The sequence below is a fragment of the Branchiostoma belcheri genome, unplaced genomic scaffold (genome assembly GCF_001625305.1).
Source record: "Branchiostoma belcheri isolate BF01 breed outbred unplaced genomic scaffold, Haploidv18h27 scaffold9, whole genome shotgun sequence".
NCBI classification, from domain to species: domain Eukaryota; kingdom Metazoa; phylum Chordata; class Leptocardii; order Amphioxiformes; family Branchiostomatidae; genus Branchiostoma; species Branchiostoma belcheri.
In genome coordinates this window covers 1,588,351-1,609,182 of record NW_017804575.1, presented here as the reverse complement: position 1 = coordinate 1,609,182, position 20,832 = coordinate 1,588,351, and the positions used below count along the sequence as shown (strand labels likewise).

The 20,832-nt window shown below is 40.4% G+C and overlaps 1 protein-coding gene across 1 annotated transcript in view; it reads right to left on the bottom strand.

Moving 5' to 3' along the window:
- LOC109487597 (uncharacterized protein KIAA1109-like) overlaps positions 1 to 20,832 on the bottom strand; it is an 84,292-nt gene that overhangs the window by 26,363 nt on the left and 37,097 nt on the right. The window contains exons 38-57 of the mRNA XM_019791601.1: positions 20,284 to 20,454; positions 19,474 to 19,641; positions 18,407 to 18,516; positions 17,484 to 18,019; positions 15,940 to 16,458; positions 15,296 to 15,564; positions 13,943 to 14,036; positions 10,862 to 11,071; positions 9,991 to 10,192; positions 9,372 to 9,461; positions 9,025 to 9,117; positions 7,863 to 8,003; positions 7,274 to 7,402; positions 5,461 to 5,581; positions 5,108 to 5,178; positions 4,612 to 4,798; positions 3,499 to 3,713; positions 2,035 to 2,067; positions 794 to 992; positions 162 to 221 (exon numbers count right to left, since the gene is read on the bottom strand). Of these exons, the coding sequence (XP_019647160.1) occupies positions 162 to 221; positions 794 to 992; positions 2,035 to 2,067; positions 3,499 to 3,713; positions 4,612 to 4,798; positions 5,108 to 5,178; positions 5,461 to 5,581; positions 7,274 to 7,402; positions 7,863 to 8,003; positions 9,025 to 9,117; positions 9,372 to 9,461; positions 9,991 to 10,192; positions 10,862 to 11,071; positions 13,943 to 14,036; positions 15,296 to 15,564; positions 15,940 to 16,458; positions 17,484 to 18,019; positions 18,407 to 18,516; positions 19,474 to 19,641; positions 20,284 to 20,454 (3,618 nt within the window). The remainder of the gene's footprint in view (positions 1 to 161; positions 222 to 793; positions 993 to 2,034; positions 2,068 to 3,498; positions 3,714 to 4,611; positions 4,799 to 5,107; positions 5,179 to 5,460; positions 5,582 to 7,273; positions 7,403 to 7,862; positions 8,004 to 9,024; positions 9,118 to 9,371; positions 9,462 to 9,990; positions 10,193 to 10,861; positions 11,072 to 13,942; positions 14,037 to 15,295; positions 15,565 to 15,939; positions 16,459 to 17,483; positions 18,020 to 18,406; positions 18,517 to 19,473; positions 19,642 to 20,283; positions 20,455 to 20,832) is intronic.

Below are 20,832 nucleotides of genomic sequence, written 5' to 3'. Positions count from 1 at the left end.
CCAATTGCCCCGAAATTGTCCCGAAATGTAACTTGAATTGTCCCGAGCTGAAAATTTGGTGTCATTTTGACATTGGGACAATGTTAATTTTGAGCCCTGGGCATCTTAACATGCACAGAGGACAGTCTAAAAAACAAATGAACAAGTAGAAACATCCATACCAACTGTCTGAAGACCAACTGTCTTGGAGCAGACCTCATATGTACCCTCTGGCACAGTAACTGGAAAAAAAGCAGTGATTGTTAATTAATACAACATACATGTAACAGTGTGGTTAATATCCCAAGAAATTGTACTATGTAATGAATACAGATTTTTTGTAATTACAGGTAATTTTAATATTAAGTTTTCGTGATGAAGTTACTGTATGAGCAGAATATGTACTTATCTAATAGACTTTTTGAATATTATGAAATAACTAGAATTTAGGTACTAAGCATAATGTTTATCTTCACATATGATCTGCTCTGTTAATTCTTACTCTAACACATTCATATAATTATTATATGTATAATAGTAACCCAACACTGGTTACTATGAGAGCAGTCTAGATCTGGTTGACCAGGTCAGAGGTCAGTGTTTAGAACAGAAGAAGAAGAGGAAACTGAGCAAAAACAATATGTTTTAATAAATGGCCCATTCTCATAGGCTGAGAGCATAAAATTATACATTGTACGTGAGGTCAGTGTTTAGAACAGAAGAAGAGGAAACTGAGAAAAAACAATATGTTTTAATAAATGGCCCATTCTCATAGGCTGAGAGCATAAAATTATACATTATACATGAATCTTACATGCATTCATGATGATGCCTTCAGCAGGGTCAGCTTTCCACTCGTCCCAGGATGTCTCGAAGTCGTCGGCAAAGCGCAGACAGAAGCCCTTGACGTGTCCGCTGCAGACGAGAGCGTCACGTGAGCAGGCCGTGATGAGGGAACTCTCCAGGGTCAGTACCAGGGCTGCACCTGGGTCGTAGTCTAGGGTGGTGCTGGCCTGGATGGGAGATATAACATCATCATTACCCCACAACCAACTTGGTTGGACCCTAAACTTGGTCCTTAATACGAAGCAAAACAAACCAAAACTGTCTAGAAACTTTAAGGTAACATTTGCAAAGCAAATGCATAATCATGTTTACCTTCGCATATGGTCTGCTCTGTTAATTATAAAAAAACATTCACAATTATATGGTGACAGGGGTCTAAATCCTTCCTACTATAAAATTGCAACATGATGTAACCCAACACTAGTTACCATGGTGACAGATGTTTGGTTCAGGTCATTGACCAGGTTTGAGGTCAGTGTTTGGAACGGAAGAAGAAACAGAGCAAAAACACTATGTTTTCCTTTGGTAAACATAAATGAAATAAAGCCAGGAGAAGCAGGCATGAGAGGATGAAAAAGTGGCTGAAAATTTAGCTCTGTGAACAAGGTGAAGCTGACGCAAACTCTTCAGCTAACTGAAAACACACTGCAGCTGCATTAACAGGCAAACTGTTAGGGTTTTAAACTACGGTAAATCAGAAAAAGGTGCATATGCTCAGGCATGTCAGTGTGTCACACAAAACTGCAAGGATAAAATATGGGTGAGTGTTGGGGGGGGGGGTCACTGCAGCTGCCATTGCTTTTGGTAAAGTTTGAGCAAGCTTCCTCCTGAAATGCACAGAGGGCCTAAAATTGGGTAGTAATGCAAAAAAAGCTGCTTTCATTTTTTCCCTTTTCTATTGAACTGGTACAAAAAAAATCATTTTAATTTACATGTAGTCCAGTAATGACTTTCATAGCACTTTTGGCAAATTAATGAAAAAAGAATGCACCTGAGTATTATAAATTATTGCATAATTGGCAAATTAAATTAAAATTTGCAGATTCATTTCTGAATCAGATGAGTGCAATTTCAAGAGACATGGAGATTACACTGAATTTTGGAATGGAACATATAAAGAATCAGGCCAAATGTTGACTGTTTCCCAGCGCATACATTTGAGGAGAAAGTGCCCAAACTGTACCATACATGCTGAAGTGGTGTACTCACAAACTGACGGGGGGTTCCTCCAACTCCCAACATCTACAGGGTGGTAAAGGATGAAGGGCCCATTCACATACACAACACAGTTTCACACGCAAACAAATGTACTTCAAAGTAAGGCCACACCAATTTAGTTTGTTGGTTCTCAGATTCTTTAGAAAAATATGAAGCGACAAGGCGAAAAAAAAAACAGGTCTAGGCATACTACTAGTATTATAGCCCCAAATGCTACGATAGGAGACATATCACAAAAGGCTGGGTTAATATCTAAACAATGAATTTTGAACTTTTAACCAAACCACTACATTGATAGATTGAAAAACTGTAACAACTAGGAAGAAAAGGACTTTCCTCAACTGTTGGGGGCAAAATATGAGCATTTTTGAGTTGATTCAGAACCAGAATTTTTTTTCTTCTTTTTGCAAATCAGAAAAAAACAAAGAGGCAAATCTGTGAACCAACAGATTATATTGGTGTGGCCTAAAGTCCTTTCTCCAGGCAACTACATGTACATTCAGGAATCTTTCAGTATATTGGAATTGACTTTGGCTATCCTTGCCTTTTCAGCCAAAAAATTCTGGGGTCAAATTTTTGATATTAATCAGTATACATGCAAGAAAATTCAAAATGATAAACATTTCATGCAATGGTCATCATTCTGCAGTATACAACCTTGATTCATAACATATTTCAAGTTATTATCAATACAGTACCCAACGATATGAAGGACAACCTACAACATATGTGACTGTAGCATGTTGGCAGAACGTACTGCGCTTGCGCAATATACCCCCATTTCTAACGTTTTTTGTTGGATTTTTGGTCAATGTTGCATGAGAATTTTGCCTGTTGCAGACAATATTCTTTTCCGACATAACATTTGGAAACTACAGACAGAGTGTAAAACTTATAATTATATATGCATGATTACGACCTTATATGAGACGTTCTGCCAATTTGAAAGTGCTATGCACAGTACATCATGGGTTTTGCGCAGGTGCAGTATGTTCTGCCAACGTGCTCCTTGTCACTAGTGTTTTAAAGTCTTAAATTTTCATTTTTTTATTCAAACAATCAACACAATTTATAGCTGTGTTACATTTCTTCTTGCAACCTAAGCATTTTGTGTACATTCTTTCTATCTTTTCTTTCTTCTGGAATATTCCATGTCACACTTATCTGGGGTGTAAGGGGCTACATGTATGTAGTGCTTTGAGCAATTATAGGGTTGGTCTGTCCATGGTGCTGAAATATTGGATGTGATGGAATTTTCTTTCCGTTGTGCCAATATTGTGTGTGTAAGCTTCCATAAGCACTTACTAAAAAAAAGTATATAATAGTTATTATTCTGTCTTTTTTTAATATATCTAGTTTTTCTTGTCATTCAATCAGAACTACAGATTTTATACTAGTTAGTATACGTTCTGCCGACGTGCTTGTGACTGTACCCTAAAGTGTTACTACACCCACCTGTGTTCCTGCATTGTTGACAGGTAAACAGATGCCCAGGTCGTTGACTGTTAGCTGTAGGAAGAGCGTGCCGAGGGTGGGGGGTCCCTGGGGACTGATCTGTGGCAGCATGTCTATCAGTGTACTGGTGGCAGCCTGAACCTCCTGGTTCAGAGCCATACGCTGCTCATTCCAGTACTCATACGCATTCTTGTAGTTCAGCCACACTAATACAGCTGTGTACAAAACACATGGACACACCATCAATGAAGGTTAGACATCTAGGTAGACTGAAGACACTTTAGATAGCATATATTTGGCTGTGCTCTGGTACAAGTGGGGTCATCATGTGTGGTATAACAGCATAATATTTGACTCAGAACCAAGAGGTCTTGGGTTCGAATCCTGCCATGTCACCCATCTTGTGCCCTTGGAAAAGGCATGCTTTACATGACTTTCCTCACTTCACTAACTTATTGTGGAAATGAGTAGTACCTGGCATTGCTTAGGGACATCCGTCGGATAGGACATTAAATGGAGGCCCCGTGTTTGGGGACAGCCACGCCCCATGTACGTTAAAGAACCTACCACACTATCAGAAGCTCAAGGTGTACAAGAAAAGAAGGGGTACAAATATACTTCCCGGAGTGATTCAAACCTTACAGTTTTATGGCTGCACCTGGGGTGGTATTGAGGTCACCTGAATTAGTGCCGATTGTAAGGCTCAAATTGTAAGCTCCTTAATTAGGAGAGAGTACCACACCCAATCACAACAAGACTGGCAATGAAAACATACATTGCCATGGCGACTGTGGTTGCTGTTAGGGTTATTGTTTGCATGGCACTGCCGTGATTTCATAATTTTGAGGAAGCCTTGGTACCCTAACCTCCCGAGTGTATAGGGAACGAGCCCCGGAGTAACAAAGTACATGTAGGTCATCCGGCAGACAGGTTCTCCCAAGGGTTTCCAGGAATGTGGGCATGTCAACAAACTGAGCTGGGAGATGTTCCTGTGGACATTCCATGCCTGTGGCCAAAATGCCTCTACAATTCCTAGAATTCTTGCAAATTGCACACAATACTGTACCATTAGGCTCCTCCCTGAGATGTCGCCAAAAAAGTCTTTCCACACACCTTTGTCAAAAGCAGCCGGTTGTACGTAGAAGATGGGTCTGGTGAGGGTGATGAGGACTGCTGTCTTGTCCTCGGCCATCCCGCGACTGGTGGACATCTCATCCTGCAGGGCATTCCTCAGGCCGATCCTGGTCTTAAAATACGCCATCTGGTGGAACTCTGGCTCTGCCTCCTCAAATATCTGGTTCTGCAGTCAGTCAGAGGTACGATTAAAAGATGTCAAGAGAGAAAAAAAATGACAAAAGGTCTAGATCTTTCCCTAATGGCAGATGGAGTACAATGTACAATTATGTACAAACAAAATTCCAGAGATGTGAGACATGCCTGTTGACATTCCATTCCTGTGGACATTCCATACCTGTACAATTCCTAGAATTCTTGCAAACTGCACATAATACCATACCATAGGCTCCCCCTGAGGCCTTACCAAAAAAACTTTGAAATTTAACAATTTACATGATTGACAGTAACTGTAAGATGGTGAGATAGGACCTACCCCCACTAACTGTCCCAGTGCCAAGTTCAGGTCCACATGAGCCTTTCCAAATAGCTTCAGATGACTTCCACCTGTAAGGAAGAAGGAAAGATTTAATACATTGTACCACAGCAGACAGGTAAGTTTCTAGCAGATTTACCCATTGGCAACAAATAGACTCAATTGCTTGTGAGCAGTGATTATTATGGTAATTGTGCAGCAACTTTTCATTATATATAATATTATGAAATGTTTTATATACAATTGTGTAGGATACCAGAATTGTCTCAAAAGGCTCTGAAATTGAAATTCAAAGATTACTACAATTATTGTTCTTCAACTACAGCTTTTAAAAGCCCAACTGGATTGCTCACTTTTCTTCAGCTGCCCGTTGCCCTCCCCCACTTCCACCATGTTGGACAGCTCTAACTCCACAATCCCTGTTTCCAGGCGTACAGCATTGGAGGTTGGGGTGGTGGCTGTCACCTGGATCCCCTACAGGACAGGGTACCGAGAGTTTGAGGCATGTTGAGGGATTGTACGGATCCATTGTATACAACTACAGTCAGCAAAATAGGGTGGCTCTTTTAGAGTTCTAGACAAAAATTCAAAACAAATTGTGAATCAGGACATCACAGAAATGTCTAGTACTAAAAACTGAAAAGAAGGATTGTTACTGACAGTTAAAATGTTGAACTTTATTCCAACACAAGGATTACACAGAGATCAAATTTTCATCGACCACTGTCGCCTTCATCAGGAGAATTAATGACCAATCACTTCACAACGTGATCTCGCGAGAGTGTTGGTTAGAAACATGTGACCTTATTTCAAAAAGCAATTACTCAAGCAACTGGATATGATTTTGAAAGAGTTGCTTGAGTAACTGCTTTTTGGTGTATCGTATTACCTGGATGTCTAACCTTCATAAGCCTTCACACAAGACTTTACTGATACGTGACTTGAGCAATTGTGAAGTGATTGGTCATTAATTATCCTGATGAAGGCGACAGTGGTCGCTGAAAATTTGATCTGTGTATAATCGTGTCTTGGAATAAAGTTCAACATTTTACTATGATTACTACCAACACAGATGAACTTTCATGATAATCTGAAAAGAAGGATTGTAAGAAGATTGGCTGTTATATGGACCACAAGACGGACAGTGACACGGCCAGGCAAAGGAACACGGATGCCCCCATACCTGTCTGTGTTGGGAGCCCATGGCCTTGCCACGAACTCCACATCGGGCCTTCAACAAGAAGAGCAGTCAAAGTGCAAGAGACAAGGAGGGGTTAAAAGTGCACTATGTTACTTTATGGTGTGCAAAAAATTCTAATTCAGGGTGAAAATATCGGTTTGCAAATACTGCCTAATAATCTGTACAATCATGTACATGTATACAGCAAAAATTAATTAGCTTTTTAACAATTTGTGCTTTGAGAGAAAATACTACAATTATAATTATTATATATAACTTCAATATACTAGATATAAGTCAACAAAATGTAATCGTGCTCTATGCTGAACAGACGGAAAAGTAAAATCAAAGTCAACATGACTGTCTTCTGCACATCATAATGGGCCAACAAAAATGCTATTTTTACTAGTATATCATTCAGAAAATGATATTCCGTTGCCTTTTAAAAAGTGGCACAAAAAATGGGGAAAAATTCTGCCAACTAACCCAATGCCCCAAGTTTCTATAAAGTTAGGTGTCGTTTTTGTTCACAACCCTTGCCATCTGAAGTCCTTTTGAGCAGCAATAGAATCTTCAAGCACCAAAAAGACAATTGCAGGATAACACAAAACTGCAGGATAACAGCAAAAGCCAGTTTACCCTGGAAACCAGAACTCGTTTTCCGAGCCGCAAGAGCCCTTCGCCCGCTGGTGTAAATTAGCGCTACGGGGGAGTCTAGCCCGGGGTGAGTTTGGCTGGCCCTACAACGAGTTGCAGAGCCGAAACCTCCCCAGGGGCTCAATTCCACCGCAGCGGTAATTTAGGTCTGCGGGCGAAGGGCTTCTGGCTGCCAAAAGAAATGGCTAGCGGCCCGTAAACTTGGCTGGCACCGAGAGTAAAGCCAGTTTTGCTGCTATTCACAGGCTGAGGAAAAGAATGGCAAGAAAAGCTTCATATGAAGTTCATTATTTATGGCTGGAAGCTCTGATGATGATGATGATTCCCACCTTGAGTCTGAACTTGAGTGAGTAGAGGACCTGGGTAGGTTTGTAGGAGTCGCTGGAGTGGATACGATCCATCCAGGGCGCGACGGGACGTTCTCCACGAGACACCTTCTGAACTACGTCATTCACTTCCTATAGGTGAACAGCAGAAATTAGTGAACAGATGAATCACTAAACAGTACACTCTATCTCTCCACCAGGACTACCATTCTTGATTTAAAGGGACACCAGAGATTTGATAAAATCTGTCATTACGCCATGCATGGTACAGTATGTGTGAAAAGATAAATTTTCTATACACTTAGTTTGTTAGTCCATCGTAGTTTAGGAAGCGCTGCCGATGGTTTGAAGTTGGGAAAATAAAAAAGATTATTGCTCTCAGACTGCTGGTAAATTTGCCATATTTTTTTTGATTTTGGGAAGTTCCAACAGTTACTCTTAGTGTTTGTGAGAAACCAGCTGGAAAACAGTTGCAGACAGACTAAACATACTTTTGCTCTTAAATTTTTCAAATTGCAACAAAAATTTTTGCCAACGTGCAATTTGTACGTACCTGAAATAAAAGTATTATTTTTGAGCCCTGATAACTGACCTTCATGAAGACCTTCTGTACAAACAGTAGATGGTTGAGCAGGTCTGTTGTCAGCATGTGTTCAAAGGAGCCCACCTCAGCCTGGGTCAGTAGGTAGCCTGTGCACACAGACACCATGCCTGGGGCTACTGTGTTGGGAACCTAAAGGGTTCAAATAGTACAGAGTCACAAGGCTAAACCTTTCCACGTTAGTGAAGAAATTCTTAGAAAAAAAAATTTGAATGCAATGACTGTGCAAAATAAATGTAGATGGTTGGGTTCTTGCCTTGCTGAACATGTGTCTATAACTTATACACTGTACATGTACAGGTACATGTACACAATGTATGTAACCTACAGGGTTTAAATGGTGCATACTTGGTCACAAGGTGAAACATTTCCACGTTAGTGAAGTAATTCTTAGAAAAAACTATTCAATGCAATGACTGCAAAATAAATGTACATGATTGAGTTCTTGCCTTGGTGAAACATGTGTCTATAACTTATACACTGTACATGTACACATGTAACCTACAGGGTTCAAATGGTGCATACTTAGTCACAAGGTGAAACATTTCCACGTTATTGAAGAAATTCTTAGAAAAAAAACTTTGAATGCAATGCAAAATAAATGTAGATGATTGAGTTCTTGCCTTGGTGAAAGGTGTGTCAATAACTATATATATACAGTACTGATTTACTCAGTTTTTGAATACACACAGTACTTGGAATTTTCTAAAGGAAATCTTATTTGGGCATTGGCTGTATGTACATGGCAAAAAGTACACGGGTTAAACTTTACAAAAATGGCTGGAAGATTTATTTTATATCTTTACTAGGAAGGTAACATTTGCAAAGCGAATGCATAATGTTTACCTTCGCATATGGTCTGCTCTGTTAATTCTTACTCAAACACATGGTCAGACAGGAGTCTAAATCCCTCCTGCTATAAAATTGCAACATGATGTAACCCATCACTAGTTACCATGGCAGCAGACAGTCTCAGGTCATTGACATCATTGTTTGGAGAAGAAGAGGAAATGTAGCAAAAACAATATAAACAACAATTTTATTATGTTTTCCTTTGGTAAACAAAATAATCCAGCATTCAACAACACTTTCATTTGTTACTAGCAAGGCACAAAGCACCTTTAGGGGATACAAACTGTACATTGTACTTTACCTGGATAGTCTTGGTCTTGTAGCTCCCAGAGACGTGGATGGGAGGCAGATCCACACTGGCTGAAGACGGCAGGTTGTACTCCTGATGGACAACCTGGACAAAAGACAAAATCACATACAATACAATAAAATAGGGTTGATATTCTACAAATAGTAATGGCTAAAAACATTTTTCTGCTAAACCCAGATGTGTATGCCAAAAGCTCTGAGTAGAAAAATGAAACATTGATGGAATTACTAAATCTAAGAGCAGATGCTTATACACGAAAGGGCCTAAGTCAGACTAACATTACATGTAATACTATATGCTTATTGAAAGATGTTGAAGTAAAGACACTAGTACCCTACCTTGGAGGCAAAGCCCAGAGTATGCATAGGGAGGTCTATAGTGAACCTGGCCTGGTCTCCTGTCATACCAGAACTTAACATACGGGAAATCTGGGAAAGGCAGAGGCAGAACATAAAGACTATAATATAGTACAACAGGGTTTTTGTTTATTTGGATTTACCACAAGTACAAATATACAAATTGAAGGGAGAACAAAACAGGTGCATTGACAAACAGTACAATATTAAAAAAAAAATACAGATTACAATATTGAATACAAGACAGATTACAATATTGAACATTATTAAACATGTTACATACACATTAAATACAAATTCTTACAATATCATACATGTACATTAAACATGAAATACTGTACAATAATACTGATATAAGCACAGAACATCAACTAATATTTCTAACATTCTTGAAATCACTGCAATCATCAAGATGCAGACAAGAATTCAACCAATTTTTCATATTTTTCATATTTTCACATTTATCATATTTTCATATTTATCATATTCTCATATTTATCATATTTTCACATTTTTAATATTTATCATATTTTCTACGTCAAGTTTACCTGCTATTTTCCATGCAAAATACAACTGAGCAACTTTACAACAATATCCTCACCTTGTATTCAGCCTTGAGTGAAGGCAGCAGAGATGCCCCTATAGCCAGCCCATCCATGACAATCTTGAAGTTGAGCAGGAAAGGTTTCTTAGCTGGCTGCTTGGCTCCTGGAGGAAGGTTATCAATCTCTGCCAGGGGTGGCAGGAGCTGTTGTGGGGAGGGCTGACTCATGCTCTCCAGGTTACTAGATGAATCTGTGGACCTACATATAAGGCAGCAGGTTAGTTTTTTTGTTTGAGCCTTCTTTCAGTCATCAAAAACTTAGATCAGCCGGCTGGCCAATTTTTATTGAGGTCACAAATAAAGAGATAAACCATTCATATGTAAAATACTAAGTTAATCACTATTTTGAATCCACTTTGTATTTATGTACAGTTATCGACCTTACAAAAGCCACTATACGTTTGTTGTGTCAAGCAAGATTTTTTTTTTTATAAACATATTTTTGTAGATTGAAGCTATCTGTTGAAAACCACATGCCACAGCTTCAGATACCATCCAAGCCTGCGATACAGCTATCGCAGAGTGGAACTTGCTGTCTCCAAGTACAGTAGGGGCATTGTCATTAGATAGCTTTAAACAAAGTCTAGAGTTACAAGTACATATGTAGATGTTCAAGGGTTATGTGTAACAAGTCAATCGGTGTAAAGTAGCCGGTTCCTGAATTTCTTGTCTACTCTGCAATTATAGAGTGCCTGGGAGTGAACATAAGCAAAGTAAAGTTGACTTCAAGTTGAAGTCATACAATAGTCTCCCAAAAAAACAGGTTGGGACAGTTCATCCTCACATTGGGACAATTGAAATTTATTTTTGGGACAGTGCTGGGACAATAGGCAGGAAAGTTAATTTTGAAGCCTGCCCTTAGCCCTACCTGGCTTTAGGTTGCCTGGTGAGTTCTGAGATCTGCGATGACAGTTGTTTGGAGCTGCGGGTGACGGTACCGTGCAGGGCGACAGGGTGCTGCGGGATGTCCACGTCAATCATCCCCACGTTCAGGACGCCCAGGTTACGCTCCTTTGACTTCCGGTTGGAACTGGTGTACATGCACTGGGACCTGTCAATCTTTATGCTCACCACAGTCCTAGAGGAAGGGACAAAGGGTTCAAAATTACAGTGAGATTCTGGACATCATTAGCCTGGTATTCATCCCATTCTAGCTCCAGCAGGGCTCAAAATCAAACTAAAGTGGTCCAATGGCCACTGACCACTAAAAAGACACTTTGGGACATTTTTTGGACAATAGAAAAATAATCAACATCAGAATGTCAGCCCTTCTTTTGTTTATAAGGCACAAGTCCCTGGTAGTGAACATGAGTAAAATAAAGTTGACTTCAAGTTGAAGTCATAGAATACAAAAACATCCTCGGGACAATTGAAATTATTTTGGGGACAGTGCTGGGACAATAGGAAGAAAAGTTAATTTCGAGGCCTGTCCAGTTTGCTATCTTTAGTTCGCTAGCTGTGATTTGCTTGTATGCAAAATAGCTGGGTTCCCATCACAAAAATGACTGGCATTTGCATAAAATATGGGCAAGAGTTCTCATTATTGGCTCCAAGTTGCACAGTCCTCAGAATGGGGCTTGAAAAGGGATTCAGAAGTTCAGCTTTACACTGCTTCTGAAAGATATTTGACTGCTGAAATAATACAGGAAGTAAGGACCCTACAATGTGTGTTTAAATGAGAATGGGGGCCAGGAAATTGTTGGAGCAAACCTGAGCTAGAATAGGATGGGTAACAGGGTAGGAAACACTCCTCTTGTTTAGCATCTATATGTAACTAGTGCAAAATTACTAGTTATAGTTCTGATTGAATGACAAGAAATACTAGATATATTGAAAATGGACAGAATATTAACTAAGTGCTTATGGAAGCTTACACACACAATATTGGCACAACGGAAAGAAGATTCCATCACATCCAACATTTCAGCACCATGGACAGACCAACCTTATAATTGCTCAAAGCACTACGTACATGTAGCCCCTTACACCCCAGATAAGTGTGACATGGAACATTCCAGAAGAAAGAAAAGATAGAAAGAATGTACTGTAACACATTCAAAATGCTTAGCTGCAAGAAGAATGCTGCTATAATGTGTTGATTGTTTGATTTTAAAAAATGGAAAAAAAAAGTTTGTGAAAATTTAACCCTTGTCCTGCGGAGCACAACAATTGTTGTTCTACACATAAAGTACCATCTACATAACACCCCGTATAGGTACGAGTTGGGGGTATTTCTCGTGCAACGCATCACACTGCAGCGAAACGCAACGAGTGGAAGTAACTATGCCACTGCAGGTCAAAAAAAATTTGGGGGTCTATGACCTAATTAAGAAATGAAATTATTGAAAAATATTGTGCAAGGAATGTCAGCAGGACAAAGGTTAAGACTAAAACACTAGTGACAAGAAGCACGTAGACAGAACATACTGCACCTGCGCGAAACCTGTAATGTATTGTTTATAGCAGAACCTCTCATATAAGGTCGTATTCGTGAATATAAGGTGAACACTCTGTCTGTAGTTTCCAAATGCTATGTCGGAAAAAATCTTGTCTGCAAGAGGCAAAATTCTGATATAACATTGACCAAAAATTCAAGGAAAACCGAAAAAAATGGGGGTTTGCGCAGGCACAGTACGTTCTGCTGACGTGCTATGACAAGATTGCAATGATGCATTGGTTGTCTTGGTAACAGACTTTGCTGTGTTTTCTCCTTCACCCTTGTGTGAGTTGCACCATCACCACGTGATGTGAACACTCATTATGAAACAAGCACTCTGCATTTACCTCTTACCCCTCCAGGGTGCGATTGAATGGCAAAGTGCATGCAAGAGAGGCACAGTTGTGGCATAGTTAGCATGGCTGAAACATCTACTGCAACTACATCACACTGCCTCTTAAAGCACAGGTGGACTGTTGCAAGTAAGGCCACATCAAGTAATTTTTATGGATGACATCAGCACGCGCATTAATTTTTGCCTGATTTTGAAAAAAAAAAAAACATAAAATTTTGTTGCCTTCTGACAGTGGTCAACATACCAAAAATGTCTGTTGCCATGCCGGGAGGTTGATGGCAGATAAATACGAAGAGAGGAGACAAGAAAAGGCTCTGATTTAATCTTTTGTTTCTTACTTTGATGCAGTGATATGTGATGTTCCCACTGAATCAAAACCATTTGAACAATGATTGAGTCAAAATTTTTAATTGTAGGAACCTTGTTTTTTTCGGCCCGCCTTGTTTTTTTTTTGCCTGCTTGCATTAGATTTTGAATCTGCGGAGGATGTCTGTCATCCATAAAATTTACTTGCTGTGGCCTAACATTCACTCACAATCAATGTTCGGTATGTTTCCTCACATAGTAAGAACAATGACATGTGCAACATTGCTCTTCAATATACTTAGCTGTGTACTTTGTGTTTCATTGTTGTAGCATAATTGTTGAGAGGCAACAAAAATCAGTCAGGAAGAAGTTGAGAACACACAAATGTTCAATAATTATGTGTGATGAAAGTGAGAAAATGCAGGTGTTGCATACATGACTCACTACATTATACAATTTCATAACGTGCTTCTTTAACAATGATGTATCCTCTTTCATTGAAGTATTGTATGAAAGATAAACTCAGGTACATAAAAAACATATTTGTAAGAACTTACTAGTTACATTCTAATGACTATAAGTAATACTGTAATTCCTGATTTTTTTCACTGTACTGTAACAGTTATGTTCACTGTTTTCACTGTCACTTCTGTACCGTGAACTTATCATTACACTTACAGTAAACAAATAATTCATGGACTTTCTTTTTCCTGCACCTGTCGCCACCGTGAATATATAGTTGCGTGAACATGTCCACTTTTCCCAGACCGTGAAATTTTGCTACCATGAACATAAAGTGAATTACAGTATTTGACTATGATATGTTCTGACTAGATTTTGAGATAACTTACTGCATGGCAGGATACAGGCCTTCCAAGATGGCCAGCTCAGTTTTCTGGACGTGGGCTGTGATGGAGGTTTCCACAACATGTTTCCGCTGGGTGCCTGTAGTCAGAACACTTTATTTAAAGGAGATTTCAAGTCCACCCCCTTTCCTGTGTCTGACCTTTTGACATGCCATTCTAACTTTCAATCTTCTCCCATTCAAATGCTGTCAAGTTCACCCCATTTGCCGTGTCTGACCTTTTGACCTGCCATTCTAACTTTCAATGTTCTTCCATTCAAATGCTGTCAAGTTCACCCCATTTCCTGTGTCTGACCTTTTGAACTGTCATTTTGCCTCTCAATCCATCAGTTAGTTAGTACAGACCGAAGATACATGTAAGTGAAATACACCAAGACACAGTGTTAGGCTCAAGACATGATTGGATCAGTTGCTTAAGAACTCAAACATTATCCAAAACCTTTGAACTCAAGTCCCACAATATAGCCACAGACAGGGTTATTGTTCTTATGATAATTTAGAACAAAACTATTATGAAACAAGTTTGAATTGGAAGATGGGTGGCACCACAAACTTTCTGTAATCTGTGGTCCACTGCTCTCCGTGTCATCTGTCAGTGACATTACAGAAGTGGTGGACTGTTCAATTGACATCCCTTCACAAAGACACAAAGACAGTTGAAAATTTGGGTAAGTCAAATTTCAGTTGTTGAGCTGAAAATTACATTTCAAACTGCCGTAAATACTTTCATTAGGTTGGTAAGACACTGAGTAAGGAGACTATTTTTACACAACCAAGTCTTTTATTCAGCCGACGTTTCGGTGACCGTCTGTTACCTTCCTCGGTGAAATTCTGACTACATTCTACATTTCAAACTTGTTTCATACTGACTTCAACCGACACAGATTAACCCTCAAGATAAAACAAAACCATGTTAATCTTCCACCTTTTTTTAGAACGTGAAAATTAGGTTCAACTTTTTAAGTTCAGATTTTGCGGTCTTACTGATTCTATAAAATGCTCCTGGAGTCAGATCTGAGGCTACTATCCATGAGTGGTTTAAGTCATGTTCAGCTGAAACTGAAATAAAGACTTCAAGTTAAACAATTAGTAAATTCCATCTTACATTTCCTTCTACAACAGATAAGATATACTTGTCAAGAAGAAAGTAGTTCTATGCACTGATCATAATACATAATTGAATGTTGTAGTCAAAACAGTCAATGTATTCTTGGGTAAAAAAAACAGGCAAAGGTTGCGTTGATGTTTTTTTGTCATCAACCATCAAATTACACTCTTTTTAGATGCAGTGGACCAATTGCCAATATATGTACTTCTTCTAAAGACTACTGCCTGGTACCTTTTGTCTTCTCCCTGTGCCCAACAGAGGCCTGCATCCCACTCATCTCAGCCTCCAGGTTCAACCCTGCAAACTCTGCCAGTAGTCTCATCTTGGTCACCCCCACCGTGCCCACCAGGTGGATGGGGGGGTGGTCTGACCCTCCGGACGACATGGTCAGCAGACGGTTTAGCTTGTCTTCAGCCGTGGGACTGCCCGGAACTGGACGGGGAGTCTCCGGGACTGAGGACTGCTGGCCACTGGTGGTCAGATTGTCCTCAATATTGATTCTGAAATTAGCAAGTATGGGATAGATGGAGTGAAATATGCTATATTTGCCAGAAGCATATGTTGGTTTCCCTAGTAATATTTCACCCCATACCACAAGCATGGATGAAATATATTGTTTTCTGTCATGTTTCTTCTTTGTATATACTTCATCCGGCAAGACTAAAGGGGTAAGGCCTAGCTCAAGGGTATGTTGTCATGTAGTACTTTAAAATGCTACACCTGGCATTACATCTTTGTCATGATCACATGTAGTTTTAGAAGACAAGTACACTTTGCAACTCAACAAAGAACAAAAAGTTGCAGCATGTCTTGCTGTGTGCTTTCAGACTAAAGAAAGTACTCTTTACAGTTCTGTAAATTGTTTATCCCTTTACCTTATGTCTTCAGTCTTGTCCTTGACATGAGACAGTTGCAGGCCTTCAGACACATTAGAGTACAAGTCAATCAGATGGTACATCGTCTGCCAGCACTTTGCTAAGGTCTCGCTCTGTTCCGACGATGATATGGACGTTTCCTCGTTGATGGAGACCGCTGTGGACTCCTGTGAAAACTGTCTGTGGTACCGGAGTGACTTCCCAATCCGCGGGCTTGCTAGTCTCTTCTTCAGGCTACTGCGGCTACCCTTGAGGGAGGGTAGCCTGGATCTGTGCGTGAAGCTGCGTTTTGGCTCGATGCTGACTTTCCCCTCTGATGCAGTGCTCCTCTGGCTGTCGGTTCTAATGGGTGTTTTTGGTGGCTGGTTGTCTGTGCCTGCCTGGCTGCCTGACTCAGACTGTTTACTGTTACTGGGCTGGGACTGGGACTCCCCACTCTGGCCACTCAGGTCTGACCCGTGCGAGTCCTGTTTCTTATGGCCAGGTCTGTTGATGGCCGTGGCAGCAGACACCATGTACCTGTAAGAAAATTTCAGTCACACATGAGAGCAGATATCATTATGCAGAATCACTAAATAATAGAGATGGTGGACAATATACATTGTAAACTCCCTGGCACTTTTGATCAATTGCTCACGTCACGTATCAGTAAAGTCTTGTGTGAATAAGGTCACGTGTTTGTAATTGTAACTCTTGCAAGATCACGTTGTGAAGTGATTGGTCATTAATTATCCTGATGAAGGCGACAGTGGTCGCTGAAAATTTGATCTCTGTGTAAACTGTGTGTTGGAATAAAGTTCAATGTTTTACTATGATTACTGAACACAGATGAACTTTCATGATAATCAGAATCTGATGTGTTCAATGTGGTCAAGACTCATTTCAAGAACATATATATACGGAATTTGAATTTACGAATTAAGATTCAAGGAGATGCCAGACATCAACGTTGCTGAATTAAGTGTTTTGGCAACAAATTTGTATTGGTTTGGGTCTTAGGCAGCAGGAAGAAGGTTAAGTTGCTATATCTTTTTTGAAATCATTTTCCAAGGGATGGTTTGGGGGCATAATCCCTTATTAATGGCAAGGAAAATTAATATTCAAACTGCACAAACCAAACAGTAAAGATTCAACTATAGTGCTTAAATGATTGGAATGGAAATACCAAAAAAAAGGTCTTTTTGACTGGGATTTCTACTTTTGTGTTGTTTTTTTAAGAAGTAGGGATGACACATGTTTGTACTCCTCTGTTCTTTTGAAAGAATGAAACGTTAAACTAGAGAAGTAACATTTGCAAAGCAAATGCATAATGTTTGCCTTCGGACATGGTCTGCTCTGTTAATTCTTACCCGAACACACTTTCACATACATGTACTACTAGTATATGGTGACAGGAGCAGAGCAGATCATGAAATTGCAACATTATGTAACCCAACAACAGAAAACAAATCATGTCATTGGTCAGGTCAGGAGAAGAAGAAGAGGAAGAAATGGAGCAAAAACAATATGTTTTCCTTCAGTAAACATAACTAAATGTCCCCCACCTGTTGACCTTGAGCTCTGTCTCGGTCTGTTTGATGTGTTCCGTCATGGCGTAGAACTGCTTTGCCAGCTGCAGCAGTGCCATGTCCACGTGCTGCGTGATTCCTTCACAGTGTACGCTGAAGAAAACCTCCACGCAGTTGTCGCCCTTGTTGAACTCGATACTAGCGACGGTTGACCGACGCCTACCTTGGTTCGCTGCCGACCCCTCTGTGTCGTTGCTGGTCTGATGCGTCTCTGTCTTTTTCCCGCTTACGTCCCTTATTGAAGACTCTACAATAAACTCTTCGAAAAGCAAGGCTGGATGTTGAGGCTTCATATCCAGTAAGAAGCGAGTGAACTTCTTCTCGGTTTTGGGCTTGCCCTTGGGCTTCCACGCGGCGAAACCGGTGGGGTCAGCGTCCACGATGTCGACGCGGAGACAGCGCAGCTTTCCCGTGAGCGCGACGTTCTTACTGAGGAGCTTGCTGACGTCAGGCATGGCGCTCTGTTTCTGTGTGTCAATGCCCAGACTGCTGAGGAGGGGCTGGAATATAACCTGAAGGACAAAAATTGCAAAATATTTACTACAGCTGGATATTAATGAAGTTACAGAATTCTGCACATTCCATGCTGTTGCAAAGAGAAAAGAAAAGACAAATATCGAAGAGTGAATTAAGTTATATATATAATAGTAACACATAAACGAGATACTTGTAAATACTATTACTGGAGATAATCATGATAATTTTATACCAGATGAGTGTAAAATGTGTATTTACTAAATATAAGTTGACACTATCTCAGGCAAAGACTGTTTACGGTCAATGGTTGATGAACTACTGATAAGACATCTTTACAGTGATCTGTTCCCCTAAATCTTACATACATTGTAGAAGTCAGAAGAACTCTAAACCTGAGATATAAGTCCTTATTGTTTCCTGACCTGTGGGTCTGCCAGTTGTACAGTGTTAGCCATGTGTTTAGGAGACAGACTGGGGTTACTGGTCACACCAGACAGCTCACTGTGATTGTCACTGGCCAGGGACTGGTAGCCTGGAGAGGAAACACATCACAATCATGTACGTCAAAGGAAAATGTCTCTTTAATAACCTCATACTCTTACAGCATCTGCTATGTTTTTCAGTCACTGATAAAAAGTATATCATACCCGGGCTGTGATAACCTTCAATAACGGTGTTCTGGACTGAGCCGCATGGTACTTCCATGGCTTCCACAGAACGTTCGAATCTGTTCTGTGCTAACCTCGTGCACCGCTTTCAAAAATTTGAATACAGGATTCAGACGTTGGAATAATTTGATGTAACGTGACTGTGTGTTGCAATTTTAGTTAAGGGACACCAAATTTTGCATTGAAAGGCGTGTTTTCTTGGGTGGGTATGACATATCAAATACAATACAACATGGTGTATTCTTCATCACCCTGAGTCCCAGCCCTCTGGCGAGTTGGATTGCGGTCAGGCTGGTACATGTACCTCGGGCGATATAGAATACACCGTGTTGTATTCTATATAATTATAGTATAATATGTAGATGCTGTGTGAAACACCTGATTCTTCACGGAATTAATCCAGTTGCTTGATTTATTTTGTATTACCTCAGCAAAGGTGTGCAAGCACGTCTAACCCTCGGAAGAGATGGGGAACAACAGATGCTTAACTGTATTGCGAGTGAGTGACTGAATGGGAAGAATGTTAAGTTCTAACTGGGTGTCTATTTCCTGATCAGCACATCGGCAGAACGTACTGCGCCTGCACAGAACCCCGTATTTTCGCGTTTTTCATTGGGTTTTCGGTCAACGTTGCATCAGAATTTTGTCTGTTGCAGAGGATATTCTTTCCGACATAACATTTGGAAACTACTGTCGAAATAGTAACATTATATGAGCGAATACGACCTTATATGAGACGTTCTGCCGAAATGCTATGTACAATACATTATGGGTTTCGCGCAGGTGCAGTACGTTCTGCCGACGTGCTTTCCTGACCCTACCTGAAGGCTGGTTGGAGATAGTTCCGGGCCCTGCGGTGCTGAATCCCCCCATCTCCACATCGTGCATGGGTACAGAGGTGGAGCGTGTGGCAGCCAGGCTAGCAGACATCCAGCTGTACAGGTTAAACTCCTTATCCAGGGTCAGCCGCGGGATGATGGACGCTCCACCTGGGGACAAGACTACAGCTTTCAACCTTTTGAAGCAAGTTTAAACAGTTATTGTAATTCCAACACAAGAAATTGGACTCAGCAAAATTTCCTTGGTACGGCAGAAAGGTACATGTACAGGGTACGGAATGAATCTCAGGCCTGTATTATGACCTTGAAATTTTAGCATGTATACGGCCAGGATCTTCGGGTACGGCCAGCATTTTTCGCGGGTATGGCATGAATTTCCGGCTATGACTCAAAAGGAGTTTGATGGGGGTGTTCTATCAGTGTACAAAACACTTTTTTTGAACCCACTGGGCAACCTACACCAAAAATTAGGTTGCCCATCAGAATTTTAGGTTGTCCCACCTATAAGTTACTAGTTTCCTCAAATTAAGTAATGTTACATACATACAATGTAAGGCTTTGACAATATTTCTAACAGCCTTTAGTTAATTCATACTAGTAATAGCCATTAATACTTTTATTAAAAAGCATCTGCCGGATACAGTGGTGCAAGCCAAGTGGGCATGATTGGGGGGGGGGCATTCTTAAAATTCAGGTAGCACACTGGGCTACCTAGGTTCAAAAATAGTAAAATTTGGTTGCCTGGGGCAACTGGGCAACCAGGTATTTTGCACGCTGAAAACTGAGTCTTACTTGCACGAGAGAAAGAGCCCTTGAGCTTCCTCTGGGGAGTGTTAGGCCCGCTGGCATCCAGACTGTCCACGCTGCCCATGACATGGCTGACCTGGCTCTCGTGGCGGTTTCGCCGGAGGGATCCTGTGCTCGACAGGGTGGCAACAAGAGGCACAGCTTGTCTATTGGCATCTATTCCAAAATACAACAGATACCACAGGCTATACCATCAATTACAAACTGTGCACTGTTACCTGCTAGGCTTGGGAGTGCTGAAATTTAATGTTAGCTTAACAAAGACTGTACGACTTTCTGTATAGTTGTCATTGCTGCATGTTATTAAGTACAATAATATAATAACAGATAATAGACCTAGGGCAGAAGTTTCCATCTTTTTCACAATACATGTGTACATGTAAGTTGCAAACAGCTAGGTACATGTAAGGCTATGTTGATTTGATTATATGGATGACATTATATGGAACCCAAAAACTGATCCGAGCGTGCAAATAAAAAAAGTCTGGCCAAAAAAAAAAGTTGCTTTCATTATGAAATCTATGTGGTTTTGAA